The following is a 27066-nucleotide window of genomic DNA, read 5'->3' on the forward strand; positions in this document are numbered from 1 at the left end:
GCGTCGGACCAGGCGGCGCCGGAAGCTGGCGGCGGCTCCGCCGGGGTGGCGGCATGGCGGGCTGGGGGCTGCTGGGCCGGCTGCGGGCGGCGGCGCCGGGGAGGCCGCTCTGGGCAGCGGCGGGGGCTCCCGGCGGCAGGTAGCGGAAGGGCGGGGAAGGGAGCGGGCTGCTGCAGGGAGGGGCGGCTGGCGGGCAGGGCCGGGAAGAGCGGGGGCAGAGAGGGGGCTCGGCGCCTGTGCCAGCCCCGCCATGACGGACCCCTCGGCGGGCCCTTCCCCTTCCCGTTCCCCTTCCCTTCCCCTTCCCTTTGGTCTCTGCCGTTTCGAGAGGGTGCAGTTGGCACGTGCAAAGGCGGTAGAGCCCCGGCTCAGTGCTGGGGCCCTCAAGCCTTAGTAATAGCCCAGCCTGCCTGGGCGTTGGGGTGGGACATGAATATTTGCAACCGAAGCACCTTTGCCTCGTAGTGAGCAGCTTGACCTGCTGTGTTTTGAGTCACCTTGGCCCGCTGTGGCAACCAGCGCCGGGCATTCGCTAGCTGTGGTGTTAAACACTCTGTTTCATTGCACTTGCAGAGGATTGAGGAGCATTCAAGCTTTAGCCCACACAAAAAATGATGGCAGTACAGTGAGCTGTTTAGCAGTGAGTGTAAAATCAGGGAGTTGTTGGGACTGGAAGGGAAGCTGAGAAGCTTTGTAGCCTGACCTGCTCGCAGTGTGGCCAGCTCTGAGGTCAGAGCAGGTTGTTCAGGGCTTTGTCTGTTTGGGCCTTGAGAGCCTCCATGGACAGAGGCAGCACAGTCTCTCTGGGCCCCTGTTGCAGTGTTTGACTGTCCTCAGGCTGAACATTTTTTCCTTATGTCAAATCAGAGCCCCTATTCTCGGTTTATACCAATTTTCTCATTCTCCTGGCATGCACCTTGGTAAATGTAGCCTGGCTGTGTCTTAACAGTAACCTTCTTATAGGTATTGGAAAGCTGCTTTCAGGTCCCCCCTAAGCCTTCTCTTCTCCAAATTAAACAAGCCCATTTACCTCAATCCTTGTAGGGCAGGTGCTCCAGCCCCTGTATTTTTGCGTATCACTGCTGGACTCACTTGTTTACAAACATCCTTGTTGTACTGGGGACCCAAAAGTGGATTTAGTATTGCAGATGTGGTCTACTTGGAATGCTGAAGAAAGGATGATAATTGCTTCCCTTGATCTCCAGACCATGCTTCTGTAGATACAGCCCAGGCTGCTGTTAGTCTTCATTGCAGCCAGGAGCCTGCTCGCTCCTTTTTTTACCTTTTTGCCCCCCAGGAATCCCAGGCCCTTTGCGTAACTGGGGAGCAGCCCTGCTGAAGTCATGGCCTGTACCCTTTGCAACAGGTTACTCCATCCCAGGTGTGGGACTTTTCATTTCTCCTTTATGAATTTTGTTGGGTTCCTTGTTGGCTTGTCCTTCAGACTGGCAGAGGGACACCCTTGAGCATTATCAGCTGCTCCCTCAGTTCAGTTTATTTGCAAAGTGCAGAAGGGTCCCCTCTCACAGGCCACTGATAAAGATATTAAACAGGACAGGTTCCGGAATAGAGTCTTGAGGAACTCTACTTGTAGTTGGCATTCTGGTAGAGTGCAAACCATTAACAACTCTTTCAGCCTGATGATCCACCCAGGTTTTTGCCCACCTGATAGCCCACCCATCTGTGCCATAACATCCCAGTTTGGATAGATGGATGCCACAGGAGACAGTGTTGAAAGCCTTTCTAAAGTTAAAGTAAACACCACCCACTGCTATGTCTTTGTTCACGGATCTAGTTTTTTTTATCATAGAAGGAGTGGTTGGTTGAGTTGTTGCTTACTCCCCTTTGGTGTATTTTAGAATACTTTAAAAGTTAGATGAGAGCATGACAAGTACTTAGGTATTGTTGGTCAAGGGTGACCAGTTGGAGAGATGGTGGTTGAACAGCTTGCTAGTATAATTTTGGTCTTTATGACTGTATACCATATTATATAATGATATGTAGTATGTATTACATTACAAACATACTTGTTATGAGACACTGAACTGATAAGACACTTAAAACTTTTTCCCACCACTGGAAAGGGGACAGCTGGGCTTTGTAGTCAGGCACGTTAACAGTGCAACATGGTGGCATGAGCATCTTTCTGAAGAGAATGTCCAGTTCCTCAAGAAGCTAACTGCGGAGGAATACAAAGCTCAGACAGCCAGCAAGCTGTACCCTCTGAAAGATGAGCCGTGGCCACTGAATGAGTGGAAACCAGGTGAGAAAGCATCTCTTCTGAAATACCAAACTTATGCTGAAATTATTGTTGTTGTGTTGTTACATTCAATAACATCAGGATTGTGTCTTGTAAAGTATTCTCCTTTGTGCTTTTACCTCAATCATTCAATACATCTCCTAGTAAATAAGTAAATGTAATATATCAGTTCTCTAAAAAGCATTTAAAATATTACAGGGTGTTAAGAACCTTCTAAGAACGTTGGTTTTAGTCCAAATCAGCACTTTGCCAGTCCCACTGCTGCACAGTGACAAGATAATAAACTAAGAATTCATAAAAAAGACTCCCTAGGATATAAAGTATATGAACTTGAAAATGTTCTTGTAAATATTGGTGGACTCTGAAGAAAAAGTGTAATATATAACACATCCTACTTCTATTCAGTGATTCCAAAGTCTTACGAAGTAGAGCACAATATAAAGTTTCTGAGCTTTCAAAAGGGTCACAATATTTGACAGCAAATAACAGCCTGACAGTCTGCAAATCCATGAGAAGATTCTCAGGTATGACAGTGGAAACTAGAACTAAGAACACTTTTCAAACTTCAGAGTATTTATTCTTCATCTTAAGTCTTCTGTTTTTCATGCCGCAGACTGTCAGAAGCCAGACTTGACAGGTTGCCTTTGCTGTACAGTTATAGTGACAAAAATATGCAAAGGTCGGGATGAAAGGAACCTCCTACAGTAAATTTTTCAGTAGTTAGTTTGGCTCTAAAATTTTACATGGGTGTTGTATTTTCTAAAGAAAATGACTCTGAAGCTTTGGTTGTTCTAACCTTAGTGGGAAACTAGTTTGCATGTTCTATCAAACACAACTGGAATAGATAGAACTTTACTGCTGGTGGGATTAAAAACAGTGAACAGGTTATTCCCAGCCTACCTGCAGGGAGTCAGTGATGTTTTCTCTCTCCTTCTTCAACTCCTTAGGAAGTATCAGAGTTAATGAGGCTTCGCAGGTATATTAAATGTAGAGTTGCATCCATGTTCTGTTTTGATCTGCAGATTCCATCCGAGTTGGTGTTGTTGCAGTAAAGCTGGGAATGATGCCAATATGGACCAAGTCAGGAAAAAAACATGCTGTCACACTACTTAAGGTGAAATAAATCATAATGAATTTCATCTCCTATACTGTATTCAGATCATTAACCAGAAGTTTTAGACAAAAGTGAAACTTACCATTTGTACAGAGTAGGAAGTCCCTAAAGAAAGGAAAGTTTTCTTTCAGCCCTGTATAGTACACCATGCCTATTCTGTTTATACCCCAGACTTTCTAGGAGCGGTCTGTCTTCTGCCTTAGCTGTTCAAGCGCTAGAACGATGCGTAGTATTACCTAGGTGAGGGAGGATGGGAGGCAACATAAAGCTGAGGTTAACTACCCCACTTCACTTTTTTTATTTTGCCACCTGCAGGCACTTTGGGATTAGTTTCACCTTGGTTTCTGAGCCTTTGTAGCCCTGAAGCTGCTTCTTCATATACTCTGGCAGCTACTACTGTGATGAAGCTGTGTGATGACCTGTTGCTGCCGTATGATGAACCAGTGCTGTGAGGGACATCAGGTTTACAGGGAAAAGGAGCGGGAGTCTAAAATAGGGGCTTTGCTGCTGCATACAGTAGGGGTTTTGCAGATCTTGTAGGCAAAAGATGACTATGAAAATATAGTTTGCATTCTACTGATATTTTTTTCTAAGATAAGCCTTTATTTAATTGATTGGAAAAAGAATATGTATGGTAAAAAGGTAACACACTCCCCTACTTATAGGCTGTATCTCCTGTTATATAGATACAAATGAAAACCGACTGACTTTTTCTCTTGTTTTGATAATCTCTTACTATGGTCTCAAAGTGTACACATCTGCTTATACTCAAATAAACACTATTTTTCTTTTCTTAAGGTGCAAGATTGCCATGTTTTAAGATACATTTCAAAGGAAGAGTCAGGTGGAAGAACATCTCAGCTAGTTGTTGGAGGCAAAAATGCATCTCCTTTTTCTGTAAGTGAACCACTTTGGGTGTTTTTCTTAGAATAGTTGTTTCTGTTGTGATTACAGTACAAAAGTAGCATAGGTAGACTTCTTTAAAAGATTGATTGGCAGACATGAATGGTTTGGAACTGATCTTTTGTCGCATTCACCCTTGCTTATTTCATTAGTGTTAGTGTTGATTCTTGGTTAAGAGAATAGAAAGAAAAATTTTTGACAGTTTTGCCTCTTGATTCTCAAGGAAAGCTGTGGGTTTAGGAAGCTGCTTTGAGGTGCAATGTCCCATGCTGATGAAAGGGTCAAAAGGGCCATTAGCAGCATAGAAAAGTGTATGTGCCATGCCTGTGGAGATGCAATATGAGACAAGGACTGCAAGATACATGCTTTAATGGCCTATTATAAACTTACCCAGCTTCATCAGTTCTTTAGAAAACTTTGTTCTCTAGCTTACCCTTCCGCTATAATTTTTCCACAGGTCTGCTGAGATTGTTTAATTTCATATAGTTTTACTGATGGGTAGGTTTAAGACTTACATTTTCAGGAAGATTGCTTTGTGATTATAGCTCATCAACAGCAATATCAAAACCACTCACTTGTTTAGACACCCCAGTTGTCTGATGTGGAATTCCCAGACATCTTCAATGGCTAAGGTTGTCTAGCAGAGCTGTCATTCCTGAGGAGGAAAATTGAATTATAGATCAAGGCAGGAACAAAGCTTTCCCTTAAAGGACTGCCATTTCTATGATCCGTTATTTCTATAAAATGTCACTTTTCACTTCTTGCAGTATCCTGACACTCATTTGTTTGATTTAGGCAAGTAAAAAAAAGTAGGACTCGTGATTACTAAGCAGATTATCTGGGTGATTGTGGCTTTTTGAGGTCATGTATTTGCCTTTTTCAAACAGAAGGTTGTCCCAGAGCCTCAAAATTAGTCTGTGTACTTGTTTTTGCTTTAGTGGAGGTGAGAGAAAAAGGAGCTTTTTTTCATTTGCTACATCTGTTGGATTTTATAGTATATTCTACTGATTTTGAACAGGCTTATATACATTTTAAGGTATCTTTCTTTTATTCAGTGGACTTATGCCATTCCTTATACTTCCCCGGTGTCTATCCTGTCACTTTAGTCCACACCTTCCAAGTGTGACATTTTTCCTGGAGAAATTACAGCTGTGGTTTTTCTTTCCTGTTACCTTGGTTTAAGACTTACAAGAATGTGAATAATAATTTTCAAGTTGTATTATGCACGTTAGACTTCTTACAGTTGATCTTTCATAAAGGTGATGTTGTCAGTGATTCAATATGTTATCAGAGCAAAAATGGGCAGGAAGCAAGGAGTTATGTAGAAAAAATTCTATTTAAACCACTCTTGTGAAAATTTCTTCAAAGCCGAACTGCCTAAAAAGTCAACTCAAGGATTTTTTAGTAGTTTGAGTTATGTTAAATACCCTTTTGGACAGAACTTTTTTCAAGTTAGCTCTTATTAATTTGCTGGAACTTAGACTCATTTTAATAAAGAAATTAATTAAATATCCCAAGGCCAATCTGTGGTGAGGACCTGGCTTGAGACTGAGCTCTATATTACTGTTATTGTTGTTATCATCATCATTGTATAAACTAGATCATTTCTGAGAAAGGACTTGGCATACTGATTCTGAACAATTTTACTTGTTAAGTTACTAACAAAGAATGTCTTTCTGTGGTTTAGTTGCAGGCTTGAATCATTGCTTTTCTATGTTTATCAGTCTTTTTATGTGTTTCTTTTCTCTCTGAAGTATCTGGAAGTGAGAATTAAAAGAAAGCTGAATGATACTGTATTGTATTAGCATAAGCAGTTTATCTTCTGTTAATTCCTCATAGGAACATCTGTCTTCCTCAGATTCCTCACAGCTACTGATTTTTAATGAATTCAATCTAATGATTCCCTCAGTAATTTTACTAACAAAGAGTTTCATGTATTTCTTTTGGGTGTCAAACTGCTTAAAAAATGATAAGGGGTATTGCATTTTTAGCAAGATTTTGTTTTTTTCCTTTTTAGCCTGTATGTCAGTCTGTTACAAATGAACAGATTTTTCATTATTTTTTTAATGCAAAATTATTCTTAAAAGTACAATTCTGTCAGTGTTCTAACATTTTTTTGTCAAAAATATTTTATATGCTTAAGTGAGGACATATTGATCATTTTCCTATAGTACTGGAAGATACTGTTGGTCTTAAAAATAAGAATGTCTGAGAATTCACTCAATGTTCTCTCATCAGAGTTCCTTTTAGGAAGGTTTTGTAAAGACTGCGGTGTTTTGTTTGTAGAAATACATTGTTCTGACTTGACTAAAGATTTGTTGTTGAAGTAGAGCAGTTCAAGGCTATAGCAGGACTCTCGAGATGTAAGCGATTTTTACCCCTTGACTTCACTGTGCCTTTCTTCAGCTCTGATAGCTCTTTCCAGGCATCCATGCTGAGCTCAGAGCTCCCCTTGCTGTCATCTAAGGTGGTGGTTTTACATAACAGTGGAAATAAAGGATTGATATGCAGGTGTTTAATAGGAAGGGGATTTCTTTACTTTTGGTTCTTACATATGGTACTACAGTTTAATACAGTTGTCCTCCATTGATGCCTCAAATTTTTGTGGTCTTATGGGAGATTTTGTATTTATTTGTGTTTTGTACTATGAATGCAAGTTACCAAATCACTCGGAAAACCCTCTTATTTCTCAAAGACTTTGTATCCACACTTTCTCCTCAAATAAGGACAGATTCATAACATTAAAATTTCTGGTTTGTGTCTAAGTCAGAGATTCTCATGATCTTGCTCCCTTGTTCTTCACAAATCTACCTGAAAAGCGTTCTCCTAATGCTTTTTAACAGATTTTTAAAAACAAAAGGCAAGGCAACATGCAGATTTTTCAAAATAAGCTAAGTAACAATTTTAAAGTTACATTAGTTTGTCTTAAAATACACAAAATTATTTTTGAGTGAGAACACAGAACTTTTGAGAAGTGAACCTCAGAGATGTGACTATCCACATGTGACAGTATTGTCAGATGCTTAAATTGCTTTCTAGGAGAATTCATTTGAAGAAAAACCAGCTGCATTGTTTTTTTCCTATGGCCGCATTTTTCCTGCATCGCTGTTTTCATTGGTTAGTATCATCTCAGTGGTCAGCTGCTCTGTGAGCTGTCTTGTTTAAAACAGCTGAGAACAATTTTAAGTACTTTGTCAGACTCTTCTAAAAAGAAGAGTAAGTCAGCAGTGGTTTGACACTGAGTGCACTTGGTATATCTTAAAAATACATGAATCATAAACCTGTTTTTTATTTTTGTTTTTTGTCCAGAGACTCTAGATTCTGTTCTGTGGGAAGTTAAGCATTTCTAGAAGCTTCTGCAAAAGCAGGCTTTATTTCTATGGTTTTTGTTAGTTAAATCAAATAAATTATATTTACAGTGATGTGGAACTAAGTCATTAGAAGCTTTGAAAAAGAGAAAATGCTTTTAAATTACTACAAAATTCTGAAAGACATGAAAAAGCAATAATATATTTTATATACGTTCTCAATGATTGGTTTCCCTTTTCTGATCTTAGAAATCTTCATATATCTCTTGTTTATATGATGTAGCTATGGGGTAACTAGTTGACAGAAAATAAAATGCAGACACAGGAGTTTTAAATTAATTTTATATAGAGTTAAAATGGTAGTCTCAAGTTAAAAGTGTAGTATGATATATCTGTTTCTCAGAGTGGTGCTGACAGTCCGCAGTCTCTTTCTGTGCTAGACTGATCCTTGGATATTTTAAGATCACTTCTTTTTTTATGGCTGCTCTTTGTTACAGAGATCAGAGTCTGCAATGGAAATTTTTAAAGAAGCTGGAGTACCACGGAAGCAGAAAATTACGTCATTTAATGTAACAGATGATGCCATAATTAAACCAGGTAATATTTTTGAGGGACTGAATATTATGTGCATAATCATTTAATACCTGCCACCTGTAGACTTAAACCAAGTTATGATGTGCATTTAATTTATGTTTTGTGTGGAAATTTCTGGTTTCTTATTTCTTTGTCATTGAGCACAAACTTACTTTTTTCTTAGGGGAAACTAGAAAATGGGCTTTACTTTCTAGGGTTAAGAGGTAGGATTTTTCCTTTTTCCTGGATATTATGTTTCTGTTGATTAAAAAATAAGTCTAATCCAAACCAGCTAATATGAACATTGACTTAAGAAATAAATGTCTGTAACTTTGACTCACTTGCTGGGAATAATTATGAATGCATTTACAGAAAGTTCTCTGATTATCCTTGTGAGAGGGGCACTGAGAACTTTGTGGTAATGTTTCTTAGGAGCCTAAAATAGCAGTTTGAGGTTTGTTTCTTCTTGCTGCATTCAGAAGGAGGACTGATGGCTGTCATATATGGCATCATTTCTGGCAGCTTGCAAAGTAAAGACACACTAAGACATGTTATAACAAAGTTCTCATACTGATTTTTAGTGAGGAGTTTGGAGATTTAATGAAAAGTTTTATGTTTTTAAGGTTTTATTAGCTAGTGTATTTATGTTGCTTTCATTCTGTGCTTTTTGAGAGTTACAGGTATTTTCCCAAGAATTATGTAGGGTAGGAAATTCTAATGCATTACATCTTTATTTGCCATTAGAGAGGTTTTTGCAAGACCTTTTTAAGACAGTGCAGTAACTGATAAAAATCAAATCTGACATGAAGAGGAAGTCTGGACTGATAAATGGAAGCAAAAGCTTGAGATAAAGCAGAATTGCAACTTTTCAATAAACTGATTTTGCAGTGTGTATATTTTGTACATAACATCTTTCATGTACATGATTTTCTGTCAGTTGATGGGCATCTTATCCCAGGTGTGTATGGATCATATAAATATAACATGAAATAATATGAGGATTTTTATGCTTGAGACTTAGGAAAGGTTTACACCATTTCAGTTTGCGTTCATACAGATTTGAAAACAGCATGAAAATGGATGTGGACATGAAGTGATTAAAATTTCATTTTTTTAATTGACTTAAAACAGGCTGGAAACTGTTAAAGATGCAGTCATGGATCTTCAGATGAAAGTTCATTTATAATGAACTGAGTTATCAATTCTGCTTTTTAAAGCTGCTAATAAAAGAATATTGCCCTTGGATGAAAAAAATTGCTGAAGACAAATCTTTAATTAAAATTAAAACATTGATACTACAAGCACTTAGGGGAATGAATGTAATTGCAGTCAGGTGAGTGTTGTCACTGACTGGCAGTACCACTACTACTAAAGGCTAGTGTATAGGTAATTCCCCAGTAGATGAAGCTGTGCTTCTGCTGCAGTCTTTAGTTAAGAAACACTGTCTTAACAAAGAGGAAGCATTGCAAAACCTTTTTTTTTTTTTTTTTTTTTTATTCTTAACCCCATTTCTTATAGAAAGTGTTTTGGTTGGGATTTTTTGTTGTTGTTTTTTTTTTTTTTTAAACCCTCCACCTCGGAAAGTGGTAGTAGTTACAAGTGGAGCATGTTCAGTTTTCTTGCCAAGTTTCTTTATTTTGAGTCTTAACTAATTAAGCGTTTTGGGCTTTGTCTTTTTCAGTGTCTGAAGTGCAATGTATCTGAGTAAACCCCTGACCCTTCCTTCTTACTCATCTGAAATTGGACTAGGAACTAAGAAATGTGCTTAAGTAGTAACTAAAAAGCATCTATTTTAGTCAGTGACATTTATAAAGAAGAACAAATAATATGTGAATATAATCAGTTTTGTTTCCTGTGACTGTAATCTACCCTGGATGGTAATGATTGGATAGTGGTTCGAGGATTTTAGCACTTAGCTGAACATGATCTCTCCTCTTCTTTTGAAGGTACTCCTTTGTATGCTGCTCACTTCCGTCCAGGGCAATTTGTGGATGTTACTGCAAAAACGTAGGTTCCTAATGATTTAACATGTATGGTTCATCTTTCAAACAGACTGGTTGAATTTTTTTTCCCCTTCTACTTTGGCTTGAACTCATGGCTTACAAAAATTGAAATACAGTTGTAAGAATAGTGACAGGAAATAGAAGTCCACTCAGCCATTGGGTCAAAAATACCAAATTATCTTTTTTTGCCGAGGCTTACTTTTGATTTTGAACATGGTAGGTAAGCAAATAATACTATTACGGCTATGATTCTGCATGTATAATCTGTCACACATACATGATTAGCATGGAAGGGTTTGACAAACAACTTGAGAAAGGGGCTCAAGCTTAGCACAGATGAAGAGGTCTATAATGCAGCATTTGGAGTATATAGAAATGAGGGATAAATGCTGAAAGGCATCAATTCCCAGAAAGACTGCTTAATTTTGATTCGGTGAAGAGATGTGAAGAAAGATAAATCACGTGGAATGAAAGAAAAGCAGAAAGATAGTGAATACGTTTAGCAGGTTAACAGAGCTGTCAAATTCTTTTTCTGTTTTCTCTCATATTCCAGCTCATCTCTTTGCCAGCAATGGTAATGATCTTTTACTTTAACGTGGGAGGTATGATTTCCTCTCAGACCACTGAGTATGCCAAATTAGAGCTCAAGTCGTAGAGGGTGTCAGAAGAAAAACTGGCATTGCAACAAAGACTAGTCATGCCTCTTCTGTTACATCCATGATTTCCACTGCCCAAGAGAACAGAGAACTCCTATCTCCATATTTCAGTGCAGTGTATTTTTGTTGTGTTGTGATACAAAGATAATGTTTTCCATTTGATGTTTTATTTTTTGGGTAATGGAGATAATACCCAGCTGGCCTTGTTGAAGTATCACCCATTGTAATTGTCTCACATATGCGTAACACTTAACAAATGTCTAATATTATTCACAGGGCTTTGTATATACGGGGAAATCGACCATATCAGTACAACCAAGTAGCGGATTCTAATACAGCTACACCTGACTACACCTATGAGGGCACTCTATTGAGAAAAGGAGGTCAAGGAGTTAACTGGAATTAGTCTTTTTCTATGTCAAACTTCCTTATGTAATACTTAGATCTGATACATTATTCATCCTGCTTCTAAATTGCATTCAGTGAGCAGCCTGTAAGAGACAATAGCTTGTTTGCAAAGGAAGGCACAGTGTTGTTAGGAATACAGTCATTCCACGTAGATTAAGTGTCGTGCTTTGTTAATGCAGAAAAGCTTTGTTTTTATAGAAGTATTTAAAGAACTCGGAAATGTTTCTTTTGGCCGTGTAAAAGATACTGGTAAGCAGCCACACAATATTGATTTGTGTCTTGCTGTATATATTTGAAAATACTAGCAAGATAAAAATAGGCTGGGTTCTTGGTCGTGGTCAGTAAATCCATCCTATCTTTTAATTCGGTATTTCTAATCTGGTTTCTCCAGGTATTTGTATGATCCCATTTCAGAAATTGGCTTTTTTTTGTACTGCTGATTTTGGTAGCACATTACATAATCCTACTATACAGCTGAAGAAAAAATTCTTCAGCTAAAGAGAAAGATCAGATATTTTTTTATCATGGGTTTTCTGGAACGATTAGAGAATCATATTAACAGTCTTTCTATATCCAGGGGTTTTTTAACATTTTTTCTGTTATCTACTTGCATTCTGGCTTCTACTTCTAATGTTTCTTTCTTCTAAATCTCCACTTTTCTGGAATGTTGCATTTATCATATTCCCTTAACTCTTGGGCAAGAATTAAATTATTTTACTACATTTCAGTTTTTCTTTGGGTCTTTTAATTAAACCATTCAGTGTTGCCTAGTCTCATACTTGGGTGGGGGTTTTTCATTATTTTTCAGAATACTGTATCCAGCATTCCTAGTTACTGTGCCTGTAAGTACAGATTTCACAGTGTCATGAAAATATCCAAGAAATGCTTCAGTGAAGGGCAAAAAAAGTTATCTTGGAAATGATTACAGCATTAAGCTATAACATTTGGGCTGCACTGTGAAGGAAAAATGAGAATGTACTTCATGTTAAACTTGTGTTCTGATCCCCCTCAAGAGGAGCCAGCTTATCCATACTGAACAAAGAGGGAACTTGGCAAGGTTTGGTCCACAGGCTGAAATGAGCCTTTATACATTACTCTCTAAAGTCCCATTTTCAGAAGTGATGTAGGCACTTGAAAGATCCTAAGCTATAGGGGCATTTTGAAAAGGTACATAAGGATATAATGCTGGGTTACAGTAGGGAGCGCAGTTTGTCTTCCTCTTCTTCCATCCGCAACTTCCATCTTCCTGATTCAAACCATTATGGACTTAACAGACAGTAATTCATAAAAACTTGCTAACACCGCTAGTAAAGTTTATAAAAATATTTTTACATGTACACGTACTTTTACTTTACATTTTTAAGGTTGTCAGTAACTTTGTTTTACTAGAGGAAACACTGAAGTGTGCAATATTTGAAATCATATAGATGAAAATATCACTGCTGTTGTTAATAGCATGATTAATTCTAATTGCTCCTTTAAGAAGGAAAGAAAGAATACTAATGTCACCTCAATGAGGAGATAATATAGTGGTATATAAAGGATATTTTATTTTTTTGCCAGCTCTTAATGATTCATTTGAGCAAGATACCCTTTCGCATGCTTCCTACTGCCAAGACACAAATCAAAACTACGCTCCTTAAAAATGAGCAAGCTTTTCTTATTGTCACTTGAACAAAGTGCTTGCACTACGTTTCAGAAGTCTTGGTTAGCATCTTGATTTGGTTAACCAGTGTAGGGTGTTTTTTTATAACTGTCTGCTTTTAAACTTTCCTTACAAATGTTTTTGACAAAGTCTTTTGAAATGTTTTGATTAATTTATACCTCTGTGAAGAAAAACACTCACAGAAAGGAGAAGGTTCAGTTAAAGATGTATGCAGTTTGTTTTTCTTTGAAGTCTCATAATTTGTTCAGCACAGTACAAGTAGCTTTTAGAGCACTGACAGTAGGCAGTGCGTCTGCATGCTGTCAATCTTTAGTGCTGAATTTTTCCCTTGGTACTTATTTTCAGCAATTTAAAAGCTCAATCCTTAAGTGTTATAGCAGTCTTTAATGAGAAGACTCGTCCTCAGTGCTTCCAAGGTATATTCCAAAAACGTGTAAAGGCTTAGTGCCCTTTCTGGGACAGCAGTAAACTTCAGAATTCCTGTGGCCTGATGGTCTGTCTTAGCCCTGATATGCTTTGGGCTAAAATACATAGCACCATCCAGAAATGCTTCTCTCAGGCTGCACTTCTGTGACCTCTTTAAGCCGGCGGAGTAGAGGCTGCTGCCCAAAGGGGAGGTGGTACTTGCTCCCACAGAGTTGCCATCGACTTTCTGTCGCTGGTACTGGCTTCCTGAGTTGCGTGAAGGAAAAGATCAGTGTGAGGTATCTGTGTTCTTCACCGGGTTAGTTTTCAGCTGGATCACTTGCATGCCCCAGCTTGCTGATCAGCTGAGTGAGCTTCTGCACTAGTACAAAGATGACCAAAAGATGGGAGTGGAGAGAGGTGGAACCATGCCTTACAGTGGTAGCCCAGTGCTGCACGGAGATGGAGGTGTGTTATACCTCCTTTATCTGCCATTTCACAACTTGTTTCATCAACATTTCAGGAAAGCTTTGCAACATCAGAAATTTTGTCACTCCAGAGAAAAAGCCAACAGTAGTTTTGTTTGAAATATGCCAGAATTAAGTGGTGTTTCTGGTGTGTTTATGGTTTATTTAAGCTTTGCTACGTTAATAGTGTAATCTGAGCCTGAAAGTATGCTCTACAATTGTCTGAAATTATTTGGCTAAGTAGTTGGAATCCTCTTCTACATCATCTAAATAATTGTCTTTTTAAATTCGTTTGAAGAGTTAGCAGCAAACTAAATTGTTGCTTAATTAGAGTGCTTTATTTCAGTAGCTTCCTAAATGAAAGTTGGCTCGTTAGGTACTGGCATTTTACTTGTATCAAACCTGGAAAATTAGGTTTTGTACAAAATTAGGTGGTTGACCTGAACAGCCACTTTCCTGCAGGTGAAACTAGTGTGTAATTAAATTCTATTTTTAATCCTACAGAAAGATTATTTTTCTTCCATTTAACATTTGTTTGTCTTAGTTTTGCATATCATCATTGCTGCCTGTGATTCCTTTCTGGGACTCAGGTGATCATGCTTGGGTGAGGCTAAGTAAGTGACTAAATTCCATGTATTGAAGAACAGTGACATTATACTTATCAAGTCTAATAAAGATAGGTCTCATGCATGTGTTTTTGTTCAGATACGGTGTTTAATGTTACTGCTGTTGGAACAGAAATATATAGTCCTTGATTCAAGCCAAGACAACAGGTAGAAGATGTCTTAGTGTAAGTAGGATGACAAACGTTCTACTTCAGTGTAGGTTCTTGTCATATCTCAGATTTGGCACACAACTTGATTCTTTCAGAGTGGAATCTAGATATTAATTCTATTTAATAACATATGGTTCTAGATTAAGATCCCACTTTTACAAACCTTAATGTTTTTTTAAAATATCTGAAGTTGTAAGTACTATGCCTGTTAAGGGATTCTGGAGTTCTAAATCTTACACATATTTGAGTTTCTTCTAAATTAGAATTGTATTGTGTTTCTTTTTAAAGATTTAACAGATTTTAATGAACAAGATGTAGTGGGATGTCAGTAGTTAGGACTTCTTGGGAGAGGGGGGAATCAGGGATTCTTTTGGTGCATTCTTAAATGAAATTGTGTTGCAGATCATAATAAGAAAAGTAACTCCAGGAGAGGTACATGTTTGGTTGAATCTTTCATATGTATATAGGCTAATGTGAAATTACGTAGAATAGTGTAAATAATACACTAAAAATAGTATGCATAAAATAGTATGTATTGCGTATGTGATAACTATATGTTTTAATCTTTTGATTTGGCTAGCTCACACTAATGTTGTGAAATATTTGTTGGAAATGAACTCATAAGACTTTAAGTAATAAAAGATCTAGTATTCTTTTCAGGGATTTTTCGGTTTCATTCACTTTTGCAAAATACTGGTTTAGGTTTAGTTTCAATAATAATTTTTCTTGTATTTTATTGGTGATACTTGCTGAATGCAGTAATACCCAGTAATTTTTTAAGAAGGTCAAAGAGGGCAATTAAACAATTTGAAATTAATAAGTAATACTAGTAGCTGACATCTGGCATCTGTTCGGAAGTCAAGAAGAATATATTCTTATATATTTGTTAATTTTTTGGCAGAATTTAAAAAGTTTAAGAAAACTGTAAACTGTATAAATCCTTCTGTGATTTTCCATGGTATTTCTTGAACAGCATGCATTTTAAATTCTCTTCCTTGTTTATATAAGATAAAAATTAATTTCAAAAGCACTTTGCATTTCATACAATTGGAAGAATATAAAATCTTTGCATTAGAAATATAGAGAAATTTTGGGTCACGGAAAATTTGCATATAGTAATCATGTTTGAGAGCAGATCACAGTCACATCAAGGGTGGACTTAGGTTGGAAAAACACTATTCATCTGGAATGATTGAGGTATATTGGCTGAGGTACTAAGTGCCTAGTTGAACAGTCCTCCTTTCTAAATTTGGTTTAAACAGATGTTAGTAGCAACTTACTTTATTTTAAACTTTATGTTTTATTTACATAATCCTGTAGTTCTTATTCTGGTTCCAGCTTTATTTCAGATAGAGTATGGGTCTAGGAAAAAACATACACTGTCTGTGTAATTGTTTCTCATCTTGATGTGTTTAAAGAACATTATACATTGTTTATTCTTTTTAAAAAAATGAAAAACTCCAGAATGAAAGAAAACTGTAACTGTTTCTTAATGAATAAAAACCGTTTTTATTTTCAATCATGATGGTAACTATGTCATGTTGAATAGAAAATTGATGTTCAAAAAGTCATAAGATAAAGTGTGTTTGTAGGTAATTCAGAGACCTTCAATCAGTTTTTCATAAATAAAAAATGAAACTTTTCTAAAGCATTATTGAACTAATATGATTAAAGAACCTTGGTAGATAGTAAAGCATTTAAGTTATGAAATACTTTTAATTTCAGCATTGAGATATCTTTACTTTAGCCAGAATATTTCAGATGTTGGAGGTTTGTTTTTATATTCCGGATAAACAGATGCATGAGAATTTTCAGGTTTACTAGAGTGGATTTTTTTGGTCTGGCTATACTTTATATAAATTTCCTAAGGCTTTGGTGTCGTAAAGTCTGGGTCTTTGTTCACAGAAAAAATGTGTGTAATTGGAAAGACCAGGAAGTAGATGAGCGTATTCTATTGCATAAATCATTAAACACTAGCAACTCTATCTTGTGATATGATTTCTTCTTTTTGAAGATAACAGCATTTGATGAAGTAAGCATTTTTTTCAAAATGCATCTCTTACAAGTATTAACTATTTCTTACATTTTTATATTTTATTAAAAAGTACAGTTTACAGTATTCTAAATTGTTCATGTATAAAAATGAACAATCTGAATGAAATATTGAAGTGGTTTCATGACATGAGGGATTTATGCTTCCCGATTTAAGTTGACAGTACTGTTTTCTTTTGAAATAGTAGCTTTGGATGGTTATATGGTTTTCTCAGAATTGCAAGTCCATTTCTGCAGCTAAAGAATTAATCATGCCCCCAATCTGCTCTCTCTGGTGACTGCACAGCTGTTGTTATGCAACCCACTTGCAGTTGATTTTGAAGAGTTTGCTAATTCCACCTTCCAGCTAGAGATGCCAGAAGTAGTCTACTTGGAAAACGTGGCCAGATAGTTTCAAAGAAAAAAATAGCATTTTGGCGGAACAGATAGGAGTTTTCCTATAGCTTAGTTTCTGCTAAGTTATTAATCCCCTAGCAATCTGCAGACATAGAAAAAGACAAATTTTGAGCCTTTCTTAATGTCTGAATGTTTTTCAGACTTTTTTTTTTACAACATTGCTGTTCATTACTGCAAGCTTTTAAAATAAACTGATTCATGAGAAACTGGTGTAACAAAGCCTTGCATCCTTTAGATTCCTGTCTTGTGTTCCTGACCTCAGGTAACGCAGGTCCTCCCTCCCCCAGATGCCTTTAGCTCCCTCTTACAGCCCTGACCCTGTATCCCCATGCTGCACCACCATCTGCTGGCCTGGAAGGACTCTCTTACTGGTGGCAACCACTGGCCAGCTGGCAAGCCAAAGGAACATATCACTACTTTAATTATGTTTTAGCATTTCCTTAGTTAGTTGTAAGAAGGGAGAAAAAAAAAAATCAGGACTTTCTAACCAATAATTTTTATTTCAAACAATTACATATCTTTCTTCTGTACCAAATTTAACTGGAATTGAACACTAGGTTCTGAGCAGGGAAGGGGAAAACCAAGAGTTGGACACAGTGGTTTCACAAGTCTTATTTCCTTATGGTTCTGTGGCTTTAGAAACTCTTCCCATTTGTGGCTGGTTTTGAGTGTAGTTTGACTTGCTCTAGGCAACTAGGCCAAGCAATGAGAGGAGAATTATTCAAGTGGAGGAGGAAAGAATCCCGTTTTTGTGAATGTTGGTGTTTTCAGCATTTGTATATTTTCTCTAGTTTTTAATGGTAATGCTTTTCTGATCAGGGGAGTCAGGAAAATGTAGTTCATATATACAGTGTGCTGTTTGCATGCTCATACATGGTTTTATTTTCCTGTGTTTGGCTGGAAGGTTCTAATGCTTGAACTAATAAGACCATGACATTGCAAAGTGCATTAGCAGAGAAAGGATTTCTGTAAATTGCAGGAAAAGGATCATCTTGTTAAATTAATCAAATAATCAGGGCAGCCATAAACCCTGTGGTCACACTTTTCTTTTTGGAAACAAACAATGCCAGTTTAAACACACACTTTAATCGGCTTTTGTTTTGTGCAGCAGCGAAGCAATTTTTCCTATTGAGTCTGTCTCTGCGGTAAATGGAGAACTCCAAAGCCAGTAATACTATCATGTGCCTCAGAGATTAAGGCGTGGACTCTGAAAATGTTCTATTTGTTACTGTGTTTTAGACCTTATTTGTTAGATGAGTACTGATCAAAAGAGTTAAGTGTTCTCGCTACACACAAAACTGTTTTCAAGAAATGAGTCTGTTGTAGTTTGGAAAAGAAATGTTCCTTGGTTTATTTTTATGCTAGTCTAAGCAGCCATTTCTTTTCTCTCTCTTGATGCTTAGGGCCTGTCATTAAGTTTTTGCATGTGTTATTATACAGTTACTTTTTATTTGGGTTTTTTGGTTGTTTTGTTTGTTCTGATGTCTGCCTGGCGAAAGCTTCATTACAGTACCATGTACGGAGGACCATCACAGCAAGGAGCATTTTATGTTAGTCATTTTGCCTGTTTGACTCTATTCTAGTGCTTCTTACTCTGTAAAGCACTAGAATATGTTTATGGTATAAAATGCAGATTTAAAAAAAAAAAAATATTATTCTCTCTGCTGAGCTTTGCTAAAGATAGAAAGATCATGAGTCTGACTGAAATTATTGGTTATTGCTAGAAACCTTAAGTCTGACTAACCCAGGTTTGTTTCTTAATTATTTTTCTTTTCAGAATTGGTAAAGGATTTCAAGGTGTCATGAAAAGGTGGGGATTTAAAGGTCAGCCTGCGACCCATGGCCAGACGAAAACTCACAGACGTCCTGGAGCAATATCTACCAATGTGAGGATTCTTATTTCCTATTTAAGCATTCTTCAGTATTTTTAGAACTGGTTACTAAAAATGAACAATTCCACAATAGCTAGCTGTTACCATCTAATTTGTGGTAGCAGAGAATCCCAGCTGTTTCAAAGGAAGTTCAGAAACCTGTATAATGAGCAATGCAGACAGCTGTTCTGTTGTGCCTCGATTTATGAATATTCTATGTTGCTGGTAAGTGAGCAAACATGTTTTAACTGAGCAAATTGTGGTGTTTTGTAGTATAGCTGAGAGAAATAGTCTTAATGCTTCAAAGAGAGTTCTAAGAATCTTTTATCACAACATTTATAGATTGGAAAGGACTTATCTGGTATTTTACTGCAGATATTGTACCATTCTTTGGAACCTCAGTTGCTTTTATCACCTTGCCTGGCTTGTGTAGCTGCTTACTGAACTGTTTGATTCCCAGAATAGTTTGTTGGCTTCTAAGCATTTTTAAGCAGAGCAGAGTAATATTTTTAGATTTCAAACAATAAATAATATTCGTTTAAAAGCTCTTTGGAACAGATTCATTTAAAACTTTGTCCCTATAAATGTTGCACAATATTTAGGCTGAACTAAGAGGGATTTTTTCAAACTAGCTTCATGACACAGAGTTAAGACCAACTGAGTCACAGTACTGAACCTGGATTGTCTGTAATTTTCTTAGAGAGAAAAAAGAATTAATAATACTCAAGAGCAAAAAGGCACCAGGCAATGATGTTAGAGTAATTGAGACTGTAAAAGCATACAGTACTGATTTATAGCCCTTCATTTCAGCTGGAAAATGAATTCTACACCTGGCACTGTTTTCTCTGAAGACTGAAGAACGTAAATATTTGAACATACAACACTTTGTTTTAGCAGATGGTATTCATCGTTACAAAATAAACCCTCTTCTCTTTAAATTAGAATTTCCTAAGCACTAATGCTGGATGTAATTTCTCAAAGTATATAGAATGGTAAATAGTATTGGAAATAGGTATGATGAAAAGGAAACATGGTAAAAGGATGCAACAGGGGAAAAACAATGCATCGATTTTTATTTTCCAGTCTAGTGCTGACCACCTCAGATGTTTTTGTGATCCTGCATTGTTCAGTACTGAATCCTGTCCCTAGAACTTCATTGCAGCTGATTTCCTGAAGTCATGATTTTCATGTGTTAAAAAAACATTAAACATTATTAATGAATAACAGAGTGGTGCAAGAAACAGACAAATCCCTTGATAATACTGTAGAACTGAAAATTATGGCACTTATTTTGCCTTTTGTTTTCCACCTTTGTTCTCCAGGTTATACCTAGCCAAACAAAAATGTGATATAGAAACTAAGCAATAGCAGGGAATGTAATTAAAAACTCTGTTCTCAAAAATACATGCTTTTAAAAATCTGGTTTACATCGATATAAAACTCATGGATTAGGGAGAGGAGAGAAACTACAGTTATCTTCATTTTGGCAGCTTTCCAGGGCAAGACTGCTCTGGAGCTCAGTGGTAGCTTGCACAAGTAATTTAGGCAAGTTTCCAGTTGCTGCGGTCTGTGATGTAGCTGAGAGTCTTGTGTTGACAAGGTTTTTAGGAAAAAACCTCTTCTTGATTTTCATGAAGTGGAAGTATGGGATGAGTGCAAATTTTGCACTGAATCTATACACATTAAGTGTTAAGCAAAGCTAGAATCCCTTGGTTGATATAACAGTATTTATAGCAATTTTATGATTGAGGTCAAGTATTTCAGATAACATGTAAAGTAATATCTAACCTTCAGCAGGAGGTATTTAAAATACTAATCGATATTAGATATTTGCAACATTGGAAATACCAGCGTATTTTCTTTGGTACTTCTGTTGAGTTTGTAGGTGTACCTCTTGCAGTTACATGATTTTTTTGACTCTGTTTTTATCTAGAAAGCTGCCAAAGTTTATCGTGGAAAGAAAATGCCTGGTTTAATGGGTAACATCTATAGGACATCTTTTGGATTAAAGGTGAGTTCTGAGTATGCTAGAATGTGTGTAAGGTGATTGCATTGCCAAGCAATGGACTTAGCCTTGTAGCCTTGTGTTGGTGTACTGTCTGTCATTTCTGCCAGCATCCAGACAGGAGCATCCTGAAGTAAGCAAGCTGAAAAGACAGGAGCGGCAAGTGTATGCTCCTGTCTGCTTGTGAGTTACAAATAAGTTACCTGAACTACCTTTGCCTATGTGTACCCTGGGAACTGGCATTTCAGGTGATACTTCCACATCTGATGTGCTTTTCACTGTGTCCTTGACTTCTGCCTTTGAAGTGGGAAAACAATCAGGCTTTTGGTGACCTTCAGTTAATGTTTTCATGCCTTTCGTTCCACTTGTTCAAACCCAACCCAAGTCTGAGTTGTTTGACGTCCTGACTATCGTGGTCCTTCACTTTTATGTGCGAAAAGGGGATTATAGTTTCTGTCTAGATTCTGGTGGATACATAGCTGCAGCAGTTCCTGGGCTATTACAACTACTCTTCTCTGTCTCTGAAGGCAAACCCTGCAGTTTGCACAAAAAACGTATTATCCTCTAGTTTGCAAAAAGAGTGCTGCTGCTGCTCGCTGCTAACTAAGACTAATTTTTTTTGTAATGGAAAACGTGCATGTTCAGTTGAGCACCTCATAAAATTAAGAAATTATTGGATGATTGCAGTAATGTTTTCATGAGCATATTTGTTTTAATTTGTCACGTGTGATGTTTTTCAACAGCTGTTGCTGCTAGAGGGGAAAAGAGACTTGGGAGCTTCAGTTGGTGTTATGCTGAACAAAGAGCTGCCTTACCAAATGTAGCCTGATCACGAGCCCTTTAAAACTGTTTAGTAGACTCCTGCATTAGAAAGCTGTGCACTCAGAGTAGCGTGTGACTGAATTTTGTGGCAAGTTCAGGCCTGTGAAGAATATTCTTCCCCAGACTACCACCTCCAGTTAATCAGTTTGTGCTTTGCTGGACCACTGTTTGTAAAACTGGGAATAGTCTCTAAAATGAGCTCTGTGTCTGGTTTTTTTCTGTCTCCTAGGTGTGGAGGATCAACACAAAACATGACATTATTTACGTAAACGGGTCTGTTCCAGGTCACACAAATTGTCTGGTGAAGGTATGTTTGCTATTTTCAAGTCACTGATATTGGTGACTCCTAAGCTCTCTACAACTCTTCTTACGAAAGGAAAAACATTGGTTGAATGCAATCTTCATTTCTTCAGAGTCCCATCTTGTACTATTGAATTAAAGGGCAGTAGGCTCAGTTCTGTAAAAGAGAGGGATTAGTAGGGACAGTGTCACCACTTACTCTAAACAGCTCATTCTTAACTTTACACTGGGGTTGTGCATATGATAAACCAACACAGTTGCTGTAACGCTGTGGTGAGTGTCTCAGGGCTGGGTCCATCCCCTTTTAACACTAACCTAAGCCAACAGCATGGTGGTGAGATTTCCAGAACATTAGTTAAGGGCTGTATTCATGAAGAGAAATACACAGCAAACACTGCTTTAAATGTTATTCAGAGCATTCCCACACACAGTAGCTGTTACCTTTCCAAGAAGCAGTTGAGGGACAGGAGGAGACAGCTGGAATTCACAACAATGATGTGAGTTCCCTTTGCAATCGGTGTAAATGTGTCAGTGTTATTTTCTGTGGCATTCTACAGAATTAATTTCAAATTTTATGGATTCTCTATGAAAAAATGAAATTATGAAGTGTGTTCTTACAATGCAAATAATCCACATCAAAGCAAGAAAAGTACTTTTAAGGATTATTTTCAAAATAGATTTTTCTTTCTAATTGGGTACATTCTACACATCTGCAAGCACAAATTACTTTGTTTCCTTTCTTAGAGTACAGCATATCAAACATCTTTATTATGAATGATTATAAAAATTTTGTTGTACATATACCTATATATCTGATACATAGTTTGAAATCTTCAGAAGTATTGTAGGTATTTAAATGATCCAGTTCTTGAAAAGTCACAGAGTTCATCAAGTTCGGATGTTTTCAGCTAGTTTATTGTGTTCTTGTCACATTTTACTATGGACATCCGGTGTCTGTTATGTATTTCCTAGTTGTGGAGCAGAACTCCATATTACTGGGCATTAAGTAAAGCAATGCTACCTTTCGCATAGGTATTTTACACACAGAAATATGAAGTTTATTGTTGTGTTTCTCTCACTGGAAATAAGGCCTTTTTTTTCTGATTGAGGTATCTCTAAACTGCTTTGACTGTAATATCCAGCCCAAGCCTCGAGAATGTATTAAACATTTCTCTCCCAAGATAGTAAAAATTGGTTAACAGATGTCCAGGAGAAGTAGTCTTCAGGATAACTTCTGCAAAGTTACTGGGCATGACATCAATGACATAGAATTAAGACTGTAGCTTCACTGGCCTTTCATCCATATATTGGACTGAATGACCTTTTCTTTAACTGTGTTCTAAGTATTTTTTTCTAATCCTGAGCCATGAACCTGGTTGCTATATGTTAGTCTGAGCTTTAATTAAGTGTGAATTTGTTACAGGATGTTATTTTTAAATTACAACATATGTATACAAGCAACATAATGTAGCTGAAAAAGTGACTAATGTTTGATGCCCAGACTTTATTCTTTGATCTTAATAGTACTCTTAAGCAAGAGCTAATTGTTGCAAAAGGTTGTGCATCTTGCTCTCCTAGTCATGCTGTTAAAATCCACACTTATATAGTTCAGTGGCAACTGCATGTACTCATCTCAGATGTCTTATCTGCAAGAATATGACATTTTAGGAAGCCACTGAGACTTTGAGTACAGTAACTCATAACTTTTATTCTAACTGGATTCAGTAAATTCATTTTTTTGATTTCTGGTTTTAAGTGAATTAAGAAAACATTTATTAAAGGCCTGTAATACAAACCATTTTTAAAAGCAAAGCTGTGTGTGTTAATACCACTCATTCTTATGTACGCCATGAAGATCTCATTTAAACAAACCAATGTCCCCTTGCTAATCAGACAGGGCACACTTGCGCTTGGAGAAGAACCTGCTGGAAGTGTTACATGCTTTCTTTCATGATTGGGTCACTTCCACCATTTTCTTCCACCTTCTCTTTTTCTTTACAAAGACATACTCTTGTCTAGGCTGGAGAGCATCCACCTTAACACCTTGGATTTACTGTTTTTGTTCTGAAAGCAGTCGCGCTGTTAGCTTAAAAAAATCCTTGAGGCAGCAGTACTGCCATAGTCAACAGCCGTGTTAACAGGAGACTGCTGGGCCAAGTCATCTGAGCTATGCAGTAAAACACATCTGTGATGTGAAGAGGATAATGGACTTTGATTGCTATGACAGTCTGCTGCACACCATTTAAGTGCTTGCCCTGTCCAGGAGTGATTTCTGTTCAGTTCACTCACCACGGATGATGATTGGAACTTTATCCTAAGACCAAAAGTTAAAATGTCTCCATTGTTCTTTTCAAGTAAACTTACTCTGTCAGTGTTAACTAAATGGTACAAGGCACTTTCCTGACTGCTTTACTGATCCTTGCGCATGATGTCTACAAGATACAGGTCTGGATTAATTGTATTTGCAAGCTACCTATATTTGAAAATGTTTCAAGTCATGGTTATCTACGATTTAGAAGTACAAGTATCTTCAAAGACGCGTTTTGGCATACATATTTCAGAGTTGCAGCTAATTCCATTAATGCAGGTTGAGGATCCATGTGAAGAATGAGGGATTTTGACCCTTAGAGCTCTCTAATTAACATAATACAATATTTGAAAGATCTTGGCCAAAGTGCTCCAGACTTTCATGGCTTTTTAGTAATAAATAACACTGAGATGAATGCACAGTAGTAGGTATTATTACTATTAAGAAATAGATATTTTAAAATTGTCTGCACTCACATATTTGGTGATTGGAGGGATTAAGTAGTCAGCAACAGTTCATTCCAGTTCCTCAAGCTGGTGAATCAGTTCTGTTTTTTTTTTTTTTTTTCTTATGTAAACCATATGAATTACATGTATTAATTATTTTTTCCCTTATATTTTCAAATAACATCTCTGCAGAGTAGAGAAAGCTTTAATTAAAAAAGCATGCAAAGCAATACCATTTGGCATGTGTTTTCTAATTTCTGTTCTTTCCTTCTACATTTAATCTCGCTGCACTCCTCTGTGGTGTTTTTAGCTTGTGTCTTATGTCTTTCTTCCAGGGTGTTTTCTTGTTTGCATATAGACTTTGATTTTCTATACATTGTTGTATATTTGTTTGGATCTGTAGTTGGGGAGAGAAATTACATGATATTAGCATTCATAATTATTGTTTATTCTACTAAATAACTGCCTATAATTAGGTAGCACTAATGTCTAGGGGATTTGGATCCATCTATCTGAGCTCAAAAAGTGGAATATCGCATAATACTCTTCTCTTTGTGTGTCTCTAAGAGGAAGGCTTTTGTGTTCAGTACCCACTCTGTTGCTTGGTAACCATTAAAACCCCAGTGCACCTTAAGGCATATATTTATTTTGTACGTTATATATTTTTGGAAACTTAGTACATCAGCACTGTATCTACCTTGAGATGAAGCACTTAAATTTTTCAAGTTTCATTTTCAGCAGAATAAAAGTGCAGAATACTAGGATTGATGGATTCATGGTTTAATTAGAAATCAGTTTTCATTTGATATTGTACACTGAAGCATGCAGGTAAATAACTGACATAAGTAATGTTTCTAGCCAACTGGAAAACTAATCAAAAAAGCTTACTTTAGCATGGATTTCTTTCTCAATGACAAGGTCTAATAAAATTAAGAAACTTTAGCAGTGTGCTAGAATATATGGAGTTTTTCTGTTACAAGAGTAACGTTGCAGAATAAGCATTTGTATATTAGCGTGTTGTGCCTATCAAGATAGTCTACCTCAGGTAATACACCAAGAAAAACAGGTATCTTCTTAGATCACAGGGCCTATAGTTACTGTCTGTGGTGTTGATCCTCTAGGAAAAAAAGCTAATAGCTTTTTCTTCTGGAAGCTTATGGCTCTCTGTCCTGGTTTAACCAGGATAGGGTTAAGTTTCCCCAGCAGTGGGGGGGGAGCTCTAGCCGGGTTATTCAGATACCATGCGGACCTCACGTGCTGGCGCGTCACATCCTGGCGCGGGAGCGCGGGGCGCGTGGTTTTATACATCTGCTCCTCTCACTCCTGTATTGGTAGATATACTTTGCTCTGTTCATTGTTATCACTGTTATTGTTGCTGTTTGTTGTGTTGCTATTGCACTGTTGTATTAAACCTTTCCTTATCTCAGATCGGGACTTTGTATTTCACTCCCTTTGTGGGGGAGGGGCAGCGGCCGCGTGGTCTCAGACCCCGGCAGGGGCTAAACCATTACACTCTCGATTTCTCGAGAGGTATACTACCAAAAAGTTATCTCTTCTGGCATTCAAGAGAGAAGCGCAAGACTAATTCCCTTTTTAAGCAGTTAGTTTATAATGGAAGGGATACTGTGATACGATACATGGTAATTCAGGATGTTATAGTTTATCTTTGATAATGTTTCATACCTGTCCTAATTTTAAGGCACCTGATTTTCTTAGGACATTCAATGTTGATCACTTCAAATATATCACTTTTAATGAAAGCAGAAATTCTGCCAAATCTTGTAACTCATAGAAGTTGCTTAGCAAGTTAGACACTGAACTGGCCTTTTTGTATGCTAGAATTGAGTTAAACTTGAAGTATACAATTGCTTTAGATAGGATTCTTCTTGAGCTAATAAACTTTGCAGTCTTCCTTTTTTTTTTTTTTAGAGAAGTCTGTAGGGATTTACATCCTATTTATTTTGTACCACACTTGCCGATATTACTGTCTGTGTTTCTAGCTGCTGATGCCTGAGTTGAGTGTGCTGTACTCAAATTGAGGAAATGCAGGAATAGTGTGATGCCTTCTGTGATCCCTGTCCTGTACCTTGGGCCCCATGATAGAGTTGTGTGAGGTTTTTTGTTGGTTGGTTGTTTTTTTAAGACAAAATAAGGCTGGTCAGAAATGGATATAGTTCTTGAATTCAATTTTCTGTCTAGCTTCAAAAATAGAAGAGAAGCTGACACCTGAGGAGATTATTTCTAACATTTTGTATATTTAAACACATTTTCCTGTTTTGCAAACGCACTCTTTGTTGTGGTTGCTAACATAGCTTGAAGGCCCGTTAA

The 27066-nt window shown here is 37.2% G+C and overlaps 1 protein-coding gene across 1 annotated transcript in view; it reads left to right on the top strand.

Annotated features, from left to right (window-relative positions):
- The window catches only part of MRPL3 (mitochondrial ribosomal protein L3), a 31174-nt gene continuing 4108 nt past the window's right edge, over nucleotides 1–27066 (top strand). Inside the window, exons 1-9 of the mRNA XM_074859967.1 lie at nucleotides 1–139; nucleotides 2085–2263; nucleotides 3283–3374; nucleotides 4173–4271; nucleotides 8083–8182; nucleotides 10105–10165; nucleotides 18764–18872; nucleotides 20791–20868; nucleotides 21914–21991. Coding sequence (XP_074716068.1) covers nucleotides 54–139; nucleotides 2085–2263; nucleotides 3283–3374; nucleotides 4173–4271; nucleotides 8083–8182; nucleotides 10105–10165; nucleotides 18764–18872; nucleotides 20791–20868; nucleotides 21914–21991 — 882 coding nt within the window. The 5' untranslated portion in view covers nucleotides 1–53. The remainder of the gene's footprint in view (nucleotides 140–2084; nucleotides 2264–3282; nucleotides 3375–4172; nucleotides 4272–8082; nucleotides 8183–10104; nucleotides 10166–18763; nucleotides 18873–20790; nucleotides 20869–21913; nucleotides 21992–27066) is intronic.

This window comes from Strix uralensis, chromosome 1, assembly GCF_047716275.1.
Source record: "Strix uralensis isolate ZFMK-TIS-50842 chromosome 1, bStrUra1, whole genome shotgun sequence".
Lineage (NCBI taxonomy): Eukaryota > Metazoa > Chordata > Aves > Strigiformes > Strigidae > Strix > Strix uralensis.